General features: G+C 39.1%; 1 protein-coding gene across 3 annotated transcripts in view; it reads left to right on the top strand.

The window, feature by feature from the left end:
• LOC127570330 (histone deacetylase 9-like) overlaps positions 1–19,375 on the top strand; it is a 476,207-nt gene that overhangs the window by 208,899 nt on the left and 247,933 nt on the right. For all 3 annotated transcript variants that reach the window (XM_052015776.1, XM_052015777.1, XM_052015778.1), the window contains exon 3: positions 11,169–11,240. In XM_052015776.1, the coding sequence (XP_051871736.1) occupies positions 11,169–11,240 (72 nt within the window). The remainder of the gene's footprint in view (positions 1–11,168; positions 11,241–19,375) is intronic.

A 19,375-nucleotide genomic window follows, 5' to 3' on the forward strand; every position in this document is an offset into this window, starting at 1 on the left:
TAAGATGTGCCTTGAATGAGGAAAGTGAAATTGTGAGCCTGTGGGAGTGAATTCCAGATTTTACAGCATTAGGCAGTTAAAGACAATGCTATTGTTAAATCATAGGCCAGTATTGGAGGAGTGTGAATATTTCAAAGGAATGTGGGGATGGAGGTAATTAAGGAGATAGGAAGTGGCAAAACCTAGAGGGATTTGTAAACAAAAGTTTTAAATATGAGCTGTATTTAGCTGGAAGCAAATGAATTTGATTCAGATTTACATGCATTTAAAATAGACCTTGGAGCTTTGGATAACTTTCTATTTATAAGCAGGAAGAAGTTGGAGATCAGCCAGGGGTACATTGGAATTTTCAAGTCTAGGGGAAAAAAAGACAAGGAAGAGGTGGAGTTGGGAAATGTTACAAAAGTTTTTGTCATGACATGGCTATTTAGTTAATCATATCAAGGTTATAGACAGGTTGAGAATCAATTTTTCTCAACAAATGGGTAAACTCCAGGTGTATGGTATTTGTTCTTAAATTCAATTCGTAACAGGCATAGAACTCCAAAACACATGTTTTGTAGATAAGATAAGATAAGATATCTTTATTAGTCACATGTACCTTGAAACACACAGTGAAATGCATCTTTTGCATAGAGCGTTCTGGGGGCAGCCCACAGGTGTCGCCACGCTTTTGGCGCCAACATAGCATGCCCACAATTTCCTAACCCATACATCTTTGGAATGTGGGAGGAAACTGGAGCACCCAGATGAAACCCATGCAGACATGGGGAGAATGTACAAACTCCTTACAGACAGCAGCCAGAATTGAACTCGGGTCGCTGGTTCTATAAAGTGTTACGCTAACTGCTACGCTACCATGCCTGCCCAAATCATCTTTGATGTAATCATCATCTTTGAATATATTGGGACAGAACTTGCTGACTTGGTACACCCTTTCCCTCCAGAAATGTTGTGCATTGCCCCCACATGGCTGTGTTTTGTTGGTCTGGATGCAGAAAGACTAGCTTACTTGCCTGAAGCATCTCGATCTCCATCAGATGGTCTTATTGTATAATTATTATTATCTAAATACAGAGAGAATACAGAGGGGGTTGGAGTTCAGAATCAGAATGAGATTTATTATCACTGTCTTATGACGTGAAATGTGTTGTTTTGCGGCAGTAGTACAGTGCAAAGACATAAAATCACTATAAATAAATAAATAAATAGTGCAAAAAAAAGAATATAATAATAGGGAGGTTTCATTACAGTTGTGTAGGGTGTTGGTGAAGCCACATCTGGAGAATTGTGTACAGATTTTGTCTCCTTACCTAATAAAGGATATAGAAGAATTGGTGGCAGTCCAAATGAGATTCATTGGCTAATTCCTGAGATGAGAGGGTTGTCCCACTAAGAGAGCCTAGATGGTTTGTGTCTGTATTCCTTGGAGCTAAGAAGAATGAGGCGTGACCTTACCCAACATATAAGATCCTAAGGGGATTGACAGAGGTAGATGTTGAGATGTTTCCACAAGTGGAAGACTCATGCACAAGGGGACATAGCTACCTTTAAAACTGAGATGCACAGAAATTTCTTCTCTCAGATGGTAGTGAATCTCTGGAATGCTCTACCACAGGGGGTGGTGTAAGCCAGGTTATTAGATATATTTAATGTGGAAATAGATAAATATTTGAAAGATTGACGAATTGGGCGATATGGGGAACTGGCACAAAAGAGGAGTTGAGGTCAGCATAGATCAGCCATGATCATATTGAAGTCCAGCTCTCCATCTTTGCCTTGAGCTTTGCCAACTGAAAGAAAAACTATGAATGACTTTTTTTATGATAAAAATAGAAAGTGCTTGAAATACTTGGCAGATTGGACAGCACCTGTGGAAAGAGAAACAGAATTAAGATTGTTAACAGGTTGAAGACATGACTGCCATAGTTGTGCAGCTGGTAGAGCTGCTGCCTCACAATGCCAGAGAACCAGCTTCAATCCTGACCCGAATGCTGTCTGTGTGGAGTCTGCATATTTTTCCTGTGACTGGGTGAGTTTCCTCCAGGTGCCCTGGTTTCCTCCCACATACCAAAGATTTGTGGGTTGCTAAATTAATTTGCTAGAATCTGGGGGGAATTAATGAGAATGTGGGAAGAATTAAAAAAATAGGATTAATATAGGATTAGTGTAAATAGGTGATTCATGGTCAGCATGGACTCAGTGGGATAAGCATTAAAAATGAAAACAGAAATGTTTAAACAAAAGTAATATAATTTCATGTATGCAGAATTACACATTATTTTGATATGTGGAAAATTAGGAGCTGTAGGTTCCCAGATTCCCAATTGGCATTCCTGTAGGCAAAGTTTTGTTCCAAGATCACTAATTTTTCAATTGCTTCTCTATTTTCATGACGTGGGGTCAATGTAAAACTCATTGTGTGACTCGTACTGCATAATGTATTTTACAAATTATTAGAAGCAAACAATGTACCTTCACGTCTTCCTCTAAAATCAAATACCTCAAGTTTGCCATCACAGTCTGCTGATCCATTTGAATAGTGAACAACAATGCGGACCCTGTTGGGAAAATGGCAAGTTACTAATTCCAAGAGAAGGTGAAGGTGAGTGGTTAACTATAGATCACACAAAATTCCAGCACTTACGTTTATTCACAGAAGGAATTTGTATACCTTTTTAGTCATGCTTTGGTCTTCACTGTTCACTTATGGTTCCTATGGTTGTCTGGAATTTCTCTGAAAAGTACAAACTTTGTAATCTCCATTCAAGAGATACCAAATAAAAATCCATAAGAATTAACCCAGGAGATATCTCCTTCCAAAATAATAGATTTAAGTAGTCTACGGTTTGCACAGTTTCTGTTAAATTGCACAAGTTGCAAGTTTTGTCTACTTTTGTTTACAAGTATCTCTTAACAAACCATGAATGGCTCTTTAAGTAAAAGCCTTTAAAATCCATTGCCTCTAAATAATGTTTCAATAAGTAGCTATTATAACTGCAATGATACAGAATTGATTTCTAAATCGTACAGAATTAATAAAAAATACTTGCATTGAATATGCTGCTAAAGAGTTGAGTTCAGAATAATCCTGCTTTAATAAAAGTAAAATAAACATAGATTCTTAAGGTAACCCTTTAATTAAATTGGCACAGATCTTCCACTGACTAGTGAGGTGCCTGAGCTCAAGTGACACCTCCCTTCAAGCCCCACTTTTACTCAGAATGAGCCCCAGATGTAGTCTTCCTGTTGAAGATGACTGTCAGCTCATAGGTGAAACCCAGTATTGCACAGAGCTTCTCCAGGTGTGAATGTTAGACTCCCACAATTGTGTTGTCGGCTGGTGAAGCCCCACCTCCACACTTACACTGCCAGAGTGTCTGTAAATGTTTCTGACATTCACAAACACTTAAAGCATTCAAAAACTGTTGAAAATAAAAACACTGTTTTAAATTATTTATGTAAATGCAAGTATAACATTGAAAACATTGGAGTGTTAAAAATTAATTACCTTCTGTCCAGAGAGATTTCTTCCCATTCATAACCAATGCTTAACCTACCAAACACTCAACAGGCTGATTTTGCAGCCAAACTGGCTGGGAAGTCACCAGATATTTGTGTTCCCCCTTTGAACTCCATAAGAAGTTCAGCTGGGCATTGCAAGTATCCAGGAGTGATTATCAGCTGAACAGAAGTTTAGAACGTGTGCTTTCACTTGAGAGTTCTGAACTTCCACCCAGATATGTGTGGCGTGTGGCACTCTTAGCTTTTTAAGTGGAAGATCCACCCCATTATAAGAAAATTAATTTAACATTGTTAGATTAAATGAAGATAATGTGAAACTGTTATGCCATATCTGAGACCAATGAGTGAGTACTCTTACAATTTCTTCGACAGTATATACAATATATTTATTCCTTAGTAAGATTTATGTCTGATGTTTAGATCCCTGAAATAGAGATAATGGTATAAGTAGCTCTAGCTGTCAAAGACCTAAACTGCTTTTAAAGAGACACAGCTTGAGTCTGGATGGCTCATCCTCAGTCCCCAATATGCTAACTTGACGGATATTATCATAGGAGCTCAGTTGAACATACTTGTTTTTTCTTTATTTATTTTTAAATCTATTGAATGTATTTGTATACTGAGATTAATATATCATTTCGTAGTTTTCAAACAGTTTTTCAAGCATAACTGAATACTGTAAATGGGTAACATACTGAAAGGGCAATGTATTAATACACAATTTTAATTCCATACAAGATTTGGTTGGAGAAGCTCTGAATGTGGCTTCATTGTTGGGCAACAGAACATACCTTAAATGGTTTTATTGTGTGAGTGATGAACTAGAGTGCAGAATTTAACTCCAAGCTAGAAAGACAACAAAGAGTGCTTTAGACTTATAACTCATGAAGCATGATGGTACAATATGCGGCTGCCTAAGTTCTGAATTTGCCCCTTGTATGCTGTGAGGACAGATAGCAGTAATAATGCTTGTACTGTGATTTGTTATTACAATTTCTCTTGGTGATTTTGCATCAATAATCCAAGCACTTCCAAAACGTTGGAGGGGTGGGTGTGAGTGAGTGGCAGGTGTGGTTGGAGGGTAAATTTGTAGGAATATAATGCAGAGGTACACCTCCTGTCATTTGTGCAGAGGAGCCAGATTTGTTCTGTACCGTCTTTGAAAGGATGCAAAATACCTGGAGCACAAAGCAAAACATCAGTTGTTTCCTCTTTCACTGTTTCCAGACCAAACATCCAACATTAAGGTTGGGTGTAAGAGCTCTATTGAGCTATATTTTCAAAATACCACAGCAAATGAAACCATAGAATTTTAAAATAAACTAATGGCGTAATAGAGTGATGACCAGAGACATTATTACATTGGAATAAAATATCACATCAACCAAGTGGACACTTCAGTGGTGAAAGGGTGCTGAAATGTTGAAGGTGCTGATTTTCAGATGACATATTAAGCCAAGGCCCTATTTACTTCTCAAAATTTTTAAGATCCTAAGGCATTGCTTTGAGACGGGGGCGGGGGGGGGGGGGGTTTCTGGCCATCATTAATCCCTTAAACTGCTCCATTTAATTGATTATTTTACTGGTGTCTGTGGGATTTGTTATGCATAATTTGGCTGCTACATATCATAGCAGTAACTGTAGTTCAGAAGAACTCAAATTTTCCCTGAAGAGTCTTGAATTCATCAGATAAGTTATAAAAATGCAAGCTAGTTTATCTTGAGTAATGAAAACCACAAATAACAACTTCTTACTGTTATGTTTGTTCTTCATCACGAGACAAACTTGGCGTGGGTTTAACATCTGAACATTTATTAAAACAACAAAACAAAAACAGGCTGCAACAGACTTACAACAGACAGGCTGGCTGCTTTTCCTGCTCTTTCCATCCACTTCCTGTTTCCCTATGTGACCCCTTGCGTTGCCTACTGGGAACTGTAGTTCTTTATTATAACTACATAACAACACATAATAACACATCTTCCCCTTTAAAGAAAAAAAAACAAACACAATAGTTTGTTCTTATAAACCTGACAAGAACCCTTGTCCACTCAGCAGCTTTCAATCAGTCTTTGAGGTGATTTAATGGTCCTTTTTGGTCTGGTACTTGTTTCCGCAGGTGTGTTGCTTTCACTTGCTGCATTGGTGTTTTCCTGGGAACTCTGGTCCGCATGTTCATTTTCTCCATATGCTGGCCCCTTTGGTGTACTGACAGAGGACAGGCCACAGCCATGGGTTGGAGCTTGTGGTCGTAGATCCACGCAGTTCCTCCTCAGAGGTGTCCCTCGCTCTGTCTGGATCTGGTATGCATATGGATTTACTTCCTCTTGCACAACTCCTTGCATGGACCATGTGCCAGAATCATGATCTCGGATTTGCACTTGATCCCTAGGCTTGAAGACTGGTAGGCTTTTCGCCATCTTGTCGTGATTCCATTTCTGTTTTTCTTTCCCTTCCTCTTTAGCCTGTTTGACCCTGTGTGCTCCTTCAAGTGTCAACAGGTTTTCATGTATTGGATGGTTAGTGCATATGCGTCGACCCATCAGCATTTGGGCTGGTGAAATGCCGTTCTGCAGTGGCGCACTTCTGTAAATCATTAGACTTCTATGGAAATCCTCTCGTCCATCTTGTGCTTTCTTCATGAGACCCTTCACCACCTTAACTGAACTCTCTGCTAGGCCATTAGATTTTGGGTGATGTGGGCTTGAGGTATTATGTTGAAACCCCCAAACATTGGCAAAGGATTCAAATTCACTGCTCAAAAATTGTGGACCATTGTTTGATACTACTTAACATGGAACCCCATGCCTCACAAACACAGCTTTCAGGAACATGATAACTGCTTTGCTGGACGTTGATTGCAGTGTCGCAACCTCTGAGTAATTGGAAAAGTAGTCTGTTACAACAATATGGCTCTTCCCATTACAGTCAAACAAATCCACTCCAACTTTGAAATACGGCCTGTCTGGTACAGGGTGTGGTGTAAGTGATTCTGCTTGCCGCTTTGGTCTGTAGGTAAGGCATATTTCACATGAAGCAGTGGTCCGGCTGATGTCTTGGTTCATTCTCAGCCAGTACATCACTTCACGTGCTCTATATTTACATTTTTCCTCCCCAAGATGCCCCTCGTGTATCTTCTGGAACATCTCCTTGTGTAGTGACACTGGAATCACAAACCTGTTCCCTTTGAAAACCATAACTTTCACTACTGACAGTTCCGCTCTGCATGCCCAATAATCCCGAATACACATTGGACAATCATCCTTTGCTGCTGGCCATCCTTTCCATATTGTATCCTTGAGTTCTTTCATTGTTTCATCTGCCTCTGCTGCTTTCCTAATCTGCTCTGTTCTATCCAGAGATACTGGAAGAGAGGTGACAATCATGTTGACATAGGCCTGTATATCTGCATTAACCTGTTGGTCACTCTTTTCTGTCTTGTCAACTGCTCGAGACAGAGCATCAGCAGCAAACATATATTTTCCCGGTGTGTAGATCATCTTCACATCATATTTCTGCAGCCTTATCAACATGCGCTGTATCGTCATGGGACAGTCATTCAGTGGTTTGGACATAATTGAGACCAATGGCTTATGGTCTGTCTCCACTTTAATAGCTTGCCCATAGATGTACTGATGGATCCTTTCACATGCATATGTAGTGGCGAGAAGCTCTTTCTCTATTTGTGCATAGTTGGCTTCTGCACTTGTTAAAGACCTTGATGCATAGGCCACAGGTTGCCATTTGCCATCATGCTGCTGCAGTAGTACTGCTCCAAGGCCATGCTGGGATGCATCAGCTGATGTCCTGATACACCTATCCAGATCATAAAACTTCAGCACGGGCTCTTCAGTTAGGACCCTTTTCAACGTCTGGAAACACTCTTCTTGCTCATGAGACCAAATCCATTCATTTTGTTGCTCAAGGAGTGACCTAAGTGGTGCTGACACTGTTGACAGTTGAGGGATGAACTTAGCCAGGTAAGTCACCATCCCTAAGAAGCATCTCACCTCCTCTTTGTTTTGAGGCCTCACTATGTTTGTAATGGATGATGTCTTTCTTGGGTCAGGCTTCACTCCCTCTTCAGATATGACATCTCCTATGAAAGTCAGTGTCTCTCTTTATTTCACATTTCTCTTTATTTAATTTCAAATTGACATTCCTTGTCACATCAAGCACTTGTCTCAGTCGAGTATCGTGTTCCTCCTTGGTGGACCCCCAGATGATGATGTCATCCATCATGGTCTCGACACCAAGTATGCCCTCAAAAATCATGTTGATGGTTTTATGGTAGACTTCTGGTGCGGGCAGCATCCCATATGGCAGTGGAAGGTAGCGATATCTTCCCTGTGGTGTGTGGAAAGTACACAGTCTCGAACTTGCCTCATCAAGCTTCATCTGCCAAATCCAGATGATGCGTCGAGCTTGCTAAACCATTTGGCACCTGAAAACCGGGACATGATCTCCTCCCGTGTTGGCAATTCAAAATGCTCTCTCTTGATGGCTTTATTGAGATCTCTTGGGTCTAGACATATCCGCAATGCTCCATTTTTCTTTTGCACAATGACCAGTGAACTCACCCAATCTGTTGGTTCTTCAATTTTCTGTATGAAATTTTTCCGTTCCATGCGTGCTAGTTCTTGTTTAAGTTCATCTCTAAGATGAGACGGAACTTTCCTGCATGCATGGACAACAGGAGCCACTGCCTCATCTATGTGAATTTTGTGTACACCAGGTAAGCATCCAAGCCCCTTAAAGACATCTGCATACTCTTCCATGAGTGTTGTGTGGTCATCATTGATATGTGAAGCTACTATGAAAACTCTTTTCACTAGGTTGAGCTTTTCACATGCACTCATACCTCATATTGGCTATACTCAGTAGCTGTGATTTTAAGTGCTGCCCTTTGTGCTTAAAGGTCGCCCTTTTACTGGAACTTTCTCTCCAGTGTAGCCTGTCACTTTTAACTTCACAGGGTAAATCACACTCTTTACTGTGAGGGTCTTATAATCATCCATGGATAACAGATTCATCTGAGCTCTGGTGTCAAGCTTGAATGGAATTACTGTCTCATTCACAGTTACTGGAACAATCCATTCTGTTTTACCAGCAGCCACAGTCTGTACAGAATCCACAAAGAATTCCTCCATTTTCTGATCAACTGTGTGCACCTTTCTCTTGTTAGCCCCAGCTTTGCAGCACCTTGCAAAGTGATTCTTCTTCCCACAGCTATTGCAGGACTTCCCATAATCAGGACACATCTTTGGAATGTGTCTACCTCCACATCTGCTGCATTTGCTGTTCGAGCCTTCCTCTTTGCTTTGCTGTTTCTTTCAGAAATGCTTTGTGTGCTGCTCTCTGTTTTCACAGCATGCACTGTTGTGTCTGCCCTGTGCAGCTCTTTAGCTTGTGCTTGTGTGGTTTCTGCTGACCTACACATATTCACCGCCTTTTCCAGGGTCAAATCTTTTTCACGCAACAGTCTTTCTCTGAGTCCATTATCTGGAATTCCACAAACTATTCTGTCTTTAACTAGTGAGTTTCTCAAAACTCCAAATTATTCAGTGTGTGAAGTTCAGCTAAGTATTGGTCGAAGCTAACACCTTGTTTCTGGTCACAGGAAAAAAAATTGTATCTCTCAAATGTGGTGTTTTTACTTGGGATAAAATACTCCTCAAATTTTTCCATCAAGGTGCCCAACTCAAATGCTGTCTCATCAATTTGAAAGCTGTTATAGATGTCCAAAGCATCTTCAACACTCACGTGCAGAAATTCAATTTTTCATCGTTCCTTCCCACTCCACTAGCATCTAAATATATGTTGAATCGCTGTTTGAAGCATTTCCAATTATCGGCTAGATGGCCAGTAAACTGCACAGGCTTGGGACGACTTAGCTTATCCATAACGGGAACTCTCAACATCTCACCTGAATCTCTCTTGGCAAATCTGGTGACTGCTGAACTTCAGGAACAAGGTGCTCCTTCGTCACGCCGGCCGGCTTTTTCTCCTTTTTACAGCTTTTCTTTCGTACACACTGAGTCTTATTCTCAATTGCACACAGTATTCGTCTACTTTCCTTGTTCAGACCTCACACCAACCTCTGACACCATGTCATGTTTGTTCTTCATCACGAGACAAACTTAGCATGGGTTTAACATCTGAACATTTATTAAAACAACAAAACAACAACAGGCTGCAACAGACTTACAACAGACAGGCTGGCTGCTTTACCCGCTCTTTCCAGCCACTTCCTGTTTCCCCATGTGACCCCTTGCACTGCCTACTGGGAAATGTAGTTCTTTATTATAACTGCATAACAACACATAATAACACACTTACCTGCTGCATTTACACTGGAATGATTATCTGCATGCATTGTTCTGATGCTATAAGATCAGCCAGCAATGTTAATCATTATACTAGGGCGTCCCAGCAGGACTACTTTTAAATAATTTTTGTATAATTGTCTGCACTTCAGTAAGATAATAAAGTGCATGACTGAAGCAGAAATTTGCTTATCAGCTAATTGAGTGCATCTAGGAAACTGACTGCACAAAACTGCCTTATAGTGAACCTGGCCACTGAAACTGAATTCCATTTTAACCCTGGAGCTTTCTTCAAGTCTCAACAAGTTCAGAAATGGAGCAGTTTTAATAAGGGGCGTGATTTATCGATGATAGCACTACTTATGCAATAGCTTCAAATTTGGATCTATAATTAACCTGAACAAATATGAATGGTTTTGACCTAATGTAAACAGGATCTGCTGATCAGCATCTATTCTGAGCATATGAACATAAATAGAAGTCAATACATTTTGAGATATTGCAGTAGGACTGAAGAGCAGGACTTCCAGCTGAAGGATTAGACAGCTGTACACTGTTTGCACTTGCAGTGATATTTTTCAAATGCATTAATACAGTTCAGTCTCCTGCCATGCATGACCTATTTTTGGTTAACAACAGCCATTGTTCTATTTTTGTCGCCTGCGGACTGTGTTGTTGTTGATTCATAAGAAAACGTTTTATTACTTGCTTTTACCAACTTGGAGGGGCAGAACACGCTAAGGGCAATGCTTTGGGCTAACTTGAAAACCCTCTGTTGCTTGCAAAGAAGGGGGGAAAAAAATCTTCCGTCAGCTGTTATTGCTGCACCTTTCCAGCTGGTTTTAGCTTCCTCCACAAAACGAACCAAACAGACTAAGAGGTAGAAAAAAATTAAGTATCTTTTGCAGAGGAGAGTTTGGGCTTATTTTTATAACTGGATGCCTTTTCGGCTTATTTGGAGTATAAAAGTGAGGGGGAAAATCAGCTTACAGTTTAAAAGTGTGTATATGTGTGTGTGTGTGCGTGTGCGTGTGTGTGTGTGTGTGTGTGTGTGTGTGTGTGTGTGTGTGCGTGTGCCTGTGTGTGTGTGTGTGTGTGTGTGTGTGTGTGTGTGCGTGCGCGCGTGTGTGTGTGTGTGTGTGTGAGAGAGAGAGAGAGAGAGCAGTTTACAATGTAGTGAGATGCTAATCATCTGATTCAGGAATTAGGGAGGAAATGACTCTACTGGTATTCTGATGAACCTTTTATGTGACTGAAGTAAGGACAAACGAAAGATGCTGCAGACTATTTATGAGACTGAATTATGTTTCTCCTCAGATGGGATTTCTGAGCGAGAGCAACCACTCCAGCTGTTGGCTCCACAACGAATGCATAGTATGCTCACCTCAGGTAAGCAGTTTTGTTTTCGTAGAGGTACTACATGAATGATGGTGCTTTCTCTTCTCAATTTACTGTTAAGTTGAGATACTTGAACTCTGTACTCTATATTCAGTGGAAATGTGTGGTAGAACCACAGGGAAATTCTGGTTTATTGTTGAAGATGGAATCAATGCAATATCAATAATTTATTTCAGCATTGCATATTTTAATATATTATTTGAATTTATTTTATATATGTTACATGTGGTCAAAGGACAGTTTCTGGCACAATATGTTCAAGTAGACAATATACAATTTTATGGCACTGGAAGATGAAAGATTAGCTTCAGTTCCCCGCTATTATCCTCCTTCTGAAATGCTAGTTTTAATAATGCTGCTTAAGGGAGATGCTTATGGACCGTTTACAGAGGGAAAGTGAAGATAGGAGACTGTGTTTGCAGAACTGTGGGTGTACAGCTCTCTTGCAAACAGATGTCCTCTGAGTATACAGTTGGATTCACAGAGAAAGAATGATAGTGCAGACTCATAGTGTGGATAAATATTCTTTTGACAGACATTGGTTTCAGCAGGGTAAGTGTGTGGATTCTGTTCTGTGTGAACTCTACACTTTCATCAGGGCTGTCCCTAAGTGAGTTGGTGCAGCTTTCTGGTCTGTCACTTTTGATAATCTCAGCTGCAACTGTCAGTAAGGGAGGCAATGGTTCAAGAAGAACATCCTCTGATAGAAATGACAGACTCTTGGAATCCTTTTCCACATGCCTATGCAATTTTTGAGGATTTCCAAATAAGGATACACTTCCACGTCCAGTTCCAAACAAGTCTCCTACAAAGGCTGAGTATAGTTGAGAATGCAGTATGTGGAAGTCTGTCCACATAACAACAAAAATAACAGCATATCAAAGCATCCAAAGAATCATTCCTAGCCTTGTGCAGGGTGCACATTAAGGTATTTTGCCACCTAGAGCAGGAGTAAATATAAAATGGATAAGTTATGTGGTACTACCAAATAAATGCCTTTCTCACTTTTTCTTACCACAATATTGTGCCTCATCTCCAGCAAGCTTCCTGCTAAGGAGGAGTTAATCTCGGGATGAATGGTTCCCACCCATGTTATTTCTACACCTATGTTTTTACACTAGCATAGTTGTTTATTTTGTTGTCTATTTTTGCACAGGTATAAGTTATGTATAATTTATGTTAATTTAAGTTTATGTTAACTTATGTTTGTCCTTGTCTTGTAATGTACTGTACTGCTGCTGCACAAAGCTAGTTTTCATGGCATTTATGCCATGGGCCTATGACAACAATAAACTTGAAATTGAACTTGAACTCCATTCCATCTGAGGAAAAGTGTCTGAAGATCAAGAGCTCAAACTTAGCACCATGATCATGGTCTCTTGGACAACTTTGATCTCTGAACTGCTGCAAACTTTTGAGACAAGGACCGCCCACAGTAGGCAACCTAAAGCACTAGAGAGGTGCCTTTACAAAATCCTCCAAGTCCAGTGGCAGGATAAACAATCCCAGAATCCAGGCTGTAATTATTCTCAGCCAACTCCAGTTGCTCACATGCCCAACACAAGACTGCCAGATCTGACACTAATTGTTTCTCTCTCCACAGTTGCTGCCTGACTTGCTGAGTTCTTCCAGCAACTTTGATTCTTATTTGGCAAGAGAAGACTGTCTTTTTAAGGCTAATGCTAAAAATAAATAAAAAGAAGGTTGGATTTTTAAACAAACCAGTTATCTTGGTTATGTTGACAATGATAGGAACTTAATGCTAATGTGTGCATGAGAGGGAATGAGCTCAAAACTGCATGGTGCATTTTAGTTTGGTGCACAGCAGATGTGCAGCAAAATTCTATCATGAATGCGACCAGAGACGTCATGCATGATAGTTCAGGCTTTGTGCACTGCACACAAGCCTTTTGTCTTTTGGTCATTGTGGAACTAATCTAAAGTGGTTGGGTACCGACTGTAGGGTTTGTAGAGCAGTGGGAAGTGATGATTGTGAAGAACTGAAGGAAGTGTGTAGACCTCTGAGTGGTCAGAGGGGAGTTGGGACAGGCATAGGAAGGATGGGTTAAAGATCGGGCAGTGGAGGGGTTGCTTAAGGAGAAGATTGGCTGAAGAGAGGATTGGAGGTTGGGTTCAGTGAAGATTAGGCAAACAGGTATTTGCTGACTATATGTGGAGGGAATATGGGGAGGGGGGACTGGTGGTTGGATGGACAGACAATCAGGGGTCCTGAGAACATTGGCAGCACGTCATTGGAAGTCATGGTACATGGTCTGCAACCTTTGTACCAATGCACATCATTTTTAGATGACCTGGAGCATAAATTTCTGGAAATGCACTACTCGAGTTCCAAGTTTTGTGATAAAATTGAGTCTTGGAATACATAGAAAGATTGGGCTATGGTAATAGAACGTCTAGGTAAGTAAATCCCTAAAACTTGAGATAGTTGGTATTAAAATATTATTGGAAGGGAGAAGGGAAAACAGAGTTTATTTTCACATTCTAATTCATTTCTTTTAAAGTATTACTTTGAGACCAAGAAAAAATATCTTAATCAAAGAAGGAAGTGAAGTTAGATGGATTGGGGAGAGAGTAAAGAAAGAATTGAGTGAAATGAAGGGGTTAAGAGAATGAATGAGAAGATGATAAGTGAGAAAAGTTGAGACAGATAAATGAAGACAGATTTACTTGTAACACATGCTGGAAATTCAACATGTGCTGTTAATCAATCTCTAATCATTTAGTTGAAAACATTTTTGGAGATCCTGTTGGAATTTCGAGCACAGCTTCTTGCCAGCAGTACAAAATTGGGAAATTACCACTGATATTTCTACTATCTGTAGCTTTTACATTTTCAAATCTGTCTAATGATTGGCATATCTGCAACTCTCGTGCAGAGCTGTTAGGGGTGGAAATTAATGCCTTTTTCAAAGTACAATTTCACAATGATTACATCACAGTAGAATTTCAATTATTCATGTCTGACCTACTGAGTTGAAATATAGGAGGCCTGTGAATGATCCTGGGATGATAGCCAACATGCAATTGTCCTCCTAGAAGAGGTAAAAAATGATAGGGAAGTGGGAGGTGGGGGGTGGGAATGCAGAATGTATGAAATGTTTTTCAGTTAGCTGTGTTATATGTCAAAATTATATTGCTCACCTTGAATCCAGTTAATCTCATTAATGGAAATACTAATTGTGTTGCAGGACATATTTGACATATTTAATGTATTCACAATTACTAGTTAAACCTTTGTGGATAGAATTTAAATTTGAATTTGTTTACAAAATATAAGGAATGGCAGATTTTTATGAACATAATTAGCAAATATTTTCATGACATTTATGATTTAATTTGCTATTTATCAATTAAATGAATCGTGACTTGGTTACTGTGTCAGTGCCGTAATACCTTATAAACTTCTTTCAATGTAGTCAGATAATGAGAATTGTAGACATCTAAGAGCGATTAACATTGCCTTTTAAGTGAAACCCTCATTGATAACATGCTAGTAAAATTATATAATCTCATGGGAATCTATTGCTGTAGTCACATTGCTAATGAAGTTCTCATGAGTTCCTTTCTGCTTGTTACAATATTGGCAAACATCCAGTGGGATTATGTGGTGAAAACAAGATATCAAAGAATTTCAGCTAGAAATTCATGATGTAGCAAAACTTTCTCAACATTATGTGGTTTAAAATTCATATGGATTGGGTTTTTTAATGACACAATTGTAACGTTGTTAATAAATTATGACTCTGGCTGACTCAGTGAGTGACAGTGATTATATCTGTGCTGAGTTTATTGTAGTCAACTGGTGCAGCAGTGAGTTCTGGGTACCACATCTTCAAGAGGATATATTGGGCTTGAAGGAAGTACTGCATAAATTTAACAGATTGTTACCTGGATGTCAGGATTAAGTTATGAGGAAAGGTAACACAAACTAGCACTGTATTCCTTGGAACTTAGTTGTTCAAGGACTGATTTGAATTAAGTTTTCAGGATATTTAGTTAAAAGCTAGGGTAGATAAAGATTACTTTTGTTGGCTAGAAGATCTAATATAAGAGGACGTTGTCAGAAAATTAATGAAAGGCTTTTCAGGAATGGAGTTATAATTGCTGTTTGCAGATGAGAGTTTAATATTTTTACCACTAGTGGTAAAATATTGAACTCTCATCTGCAAATGTCAATTGATGCGAGATCATTTATGAAATTTAAGTCTGAGACTGATTTTTGTTAATGAAAGATATTGAGGAAAAGGCAGGTATATGCGGTACCCTGTATAGATAGAACCAAGCCTTTCTTGAACGTGCTTGGTAGGAACTGGTCTGTGGTTTGGCCGATTATACAGAAAAGCTGATCACACGTTACTAAACCATCTTGCAATTTGATAAGAATGGGTTACAGATCAAGCATTCCTGTTCTGGCTGCCATAAATGATTTTTTTCCCCGTTGAAACTCCTCAAGAAACTTTCTTGGGCTAGAAAGCTGACAATTTATTTAAAAACAGCCGTGATTGAAATACCATGATTCCCCACCATGCCTGGGGACAAGAGAGTCTGTACATAGTTAAGGCCAGAGCAATGTTTTACGCTGTGCATCAATCCATCACCATTTGAATAAATACAAGTCATGCAGTTTGCATTTTGAATTTCCCAGGTAGGTGAGAGCTTTATAACATTTGAAGGATAGTGCCTGTTGACATGTTTCCTTTGGTGATGCTATAAGTGTGTGTGCCCACAGTAAAGGCCCTTAAAATGGATAGAAGAAAAAGTTCATTTCATTCTCCAAAGGCCTGCTTATGGATTATAAGTGCCTTATTTGGCCTATATGGAAATTAGAGAGTATATTCCCCTCTTCCGTCTTCACCAACTAATGCTGCAGTCCTTGGAGTTGTCTTCTTGTTGCATTTTTCTGCTTTTGCCCTTGATGGCTTTGTTGAGCTTGGGATGTTTTAATGCAGCTGATGTTAACTAAGCTTATTGTTCACTCTGGTGACCCATGGTTACCAATTAACTCACTTTAAATTGAGAGCTGTAGTTACTGAAACTTGAAAAGATGAATATTCTGAAATATAATTAATAAGTGAGAAATGTGCAGCATTTGTTCATTGTGTATAAGATCTCATGTCCAGTCATATGTAATTCAATTATATGCTTGAACCTGTTGTTGTCTTTTAATTGTATATCATAAGCTGAAAAGTAGAGGCCCAGAGATTACTTTTCACCACCTGTCTCTTAACAACGATATGTGCACGGTTTAATTTCCAGTCTATAAATTGTGTATGGTACATTTTTGTCTTTGCTAACTAGACCCATTCTGCAGGCTATAATATATCCACAGTACAATATTTAGTACAGAATAGAAAGCACTCTATTCTCAGTTCAGCATATCTGTGTGTGTTTCCTATATCCAGCCCATGGCATTATCGGAACATCTGAGCTGCTTCTTAAAATAACGAGACTCAGTAAATACTAAAATAGTTTTAGTTCAGTTACATATTTCATCATTTTTGTGGTAAGTTGAGGGTTTGCACATTTTTTTTAGAATCCACATATTTAATTGTTTAATCAAAATACATTGCAATTTTTCACTCCAAGAGGCTTGGTCTCAAAACCCTGTGTCAGTATTTGGCTGTATTTTTCTATACTGTTCTGGAAATGTCAAGTGTGACAATAATTAGTCACTTCAGTGACATTTGACAAAATTAATACATTTCTTCCCACTTTAAAAGAAAATAATAACCTTTTCTTACATTAGCTATTTTTAGCCATATTATTCAGGCTGTATTTTAAGTAGTTAATGGCCATAATCTTAGATATATCCAAACAGCATGCAATAGATTGATCTGGTATTTATGACATGTAACCTAGTAACAGGCATATGGCAATTTAAAATCAGATTAATTACATTTTTTCAAAGCAAATTAATTGTTTCTCCATTGATGTTCCCTGTTGACTGATTTTAGCAGCACATCACTGATTTCCTGGGAGCTTAATGTAATTATGCTTCCAATTCTCTGGTCTTGTAAGGTCCAGATCCTTTTTAGCTTCATGGCAGTTTGCTTCTGATACAGTGCTGTTGTTGTGGGGAGTATGTCTCCAATGCCTTGACAACATGGTACTGGGTGTGTGCTCACTTCCTTGTTGCTGAAACACAATTAAGAGTTGTCTTGTTAGTCTGATAATTGACTTACCAGCAATAATAGGGTATCCAGTTGCTTGGTTTGCCTCGTGGCTAATCATTTATTTTGGCTAACTAGCTATGTGAACAGTACTTTGATGGTTTAACAGTAATGTGCATCAGGTGGTTGGGGGCCAAGCATGTGTTACATTCATTGATTTTTTATGTTGAGTTACATGCTAGTCAATGAGGATATATAATCAAATGACCACATGTTGTGCAGTTTAGCAGTAAGTGAATGTCTGATTCCCATATTGTCAGCAGGTGATTTTCTCTTGATGACCTGCTTTGGGACTCCTGTGCATAATTTAGTCCTATTATTTGAACGGTGATTCCAGTTTAGGTGATCTGAACATTTAAACTAACTCTAATGCAATTGGAGTTAATGCAAATATTCATTCCCAGATAATGTTTCTCCTTGGGATATATCCCAAGCTTTATTCAAATCCCTTCTCATATTCAGTACAGTAATAGTTATGCAACTTAGTTTAGTGCAAGTTTATATTAGAGAATTTTGGGTTTATTAACCTTGTGAGCAAACACTTTGTAATCCTGCTTGGGTTTGGAAATAAATTCTACCTGAGTTCCACATTCTTCCTTCACTGCACTTAACATCGAAGGTGATGTGGCAATTACTGCAAAATCAGAACCAAGTGGTGGCAGTATGCTTAAGTATTGCCATCTTTTTATTTTCTTTTCCTTCTTCTTACCACTGTACTTTTGCTGGATTGTAATTCCATGCCAATTGTCCACTAATTCATCCAAATACCCATTTTTGCTGTGTGAAGCCCAACAATAAGCATTTGTTGGATCTTTGACCAGGGGCCATCATAATAAAAACATCATTCTGGCTTGGCACTCATACGTTAACATTAACGGTGATTAACAATGGGTATTAGAACATAAGATATTGTCACAGCAGTAGGCACTGGAACCCCTCAAGTTCACTTTGCCACAGAATAAGATCATGGCTGATTTAAACTAGGACTCAACTCTACTTTCCTCCATGATTCCCAAAATCCTTCATTCCCTGATGGTCCAAAAATCTGTACAAATCACCACTGAAGACCTTATACTTAATGGTTAAGCTGCCACAGATTTTTTTGAGTAAAGAATTCCAAAGCCCCTGACAGAAGAAATTCCTCCCGATCTCATTCTTAAGTGGTTAAATCATATTGAGACAATGCTCATTTCTTCTAGACTCCCACAGTAGGGGAAACATCCCTTCTACATCTACCACATCAAACCCCCACAGAATCTTACGTGTTTCAATGAGGTTATGTTTCATTCTTCTCCAGAGAGTCGGCTTATCCTGCTCAGTCTTTCCTCACCAGGCAACCCCTTTATCCCACAGCTCAATCTTGTGAATCTTCACTTTACTACCTCAGGGGCAGGTTTATCTTACTTTGAATAAGGAGACCAAAGTAGTATGCAGTGTTCTCGGTGTGATCTGATCAGACTTGTAAAATTGCAACATGATTTCCTTACTCTTGTGTTCCATCCCTCCTGCCATAAGATCCAATATTCCATTTGTCTTTTTAACTGCCTGCTGTGCATGCTAATATCTTGTGTACATGTTTCTGAACACCAACTTTTAATTGTTTTACACAATTTAAATTATATTCTGCTTTTTTAATCTTCCTACCTAAGTAGTTATCCTCATTTTACTCCTGGCTAATATTTCCTCTTTGCCCAGGTAGGGGCACTGAAGCCAATCAGAGTAATTTCATCTTTTCCTGATGGACGTGTATCACATCATGTAAAGCTGGAGAGCCCTAGCTCTTGTTTTGTACTGTAGTTACAGTTAAACAATCCCAATCAATGGGATGGAACTCATATCAGTTACAGACTGATTCCAACACCCAAGAGTTACCATGTAAAAATATAGTTTGAGCATTGCAATCTTTACTGTGTTGAAGTCTCTTAAAGTAAACAT

Source organism: Pristis pectinata, chromosome 5, assembly GCF_009764475.1.
Source record: "Pristis pectinata isolate sPriPec2 chromosome 5, sPriPec2.1.pri, whole genome shotgun sequence".
Lineage (NCBI taxonomy): Eukaryota > Metazoa > Chordata > Chondrichthyes > Rhinopristiformes > Pristidae > Pristis > Pristis pectinata.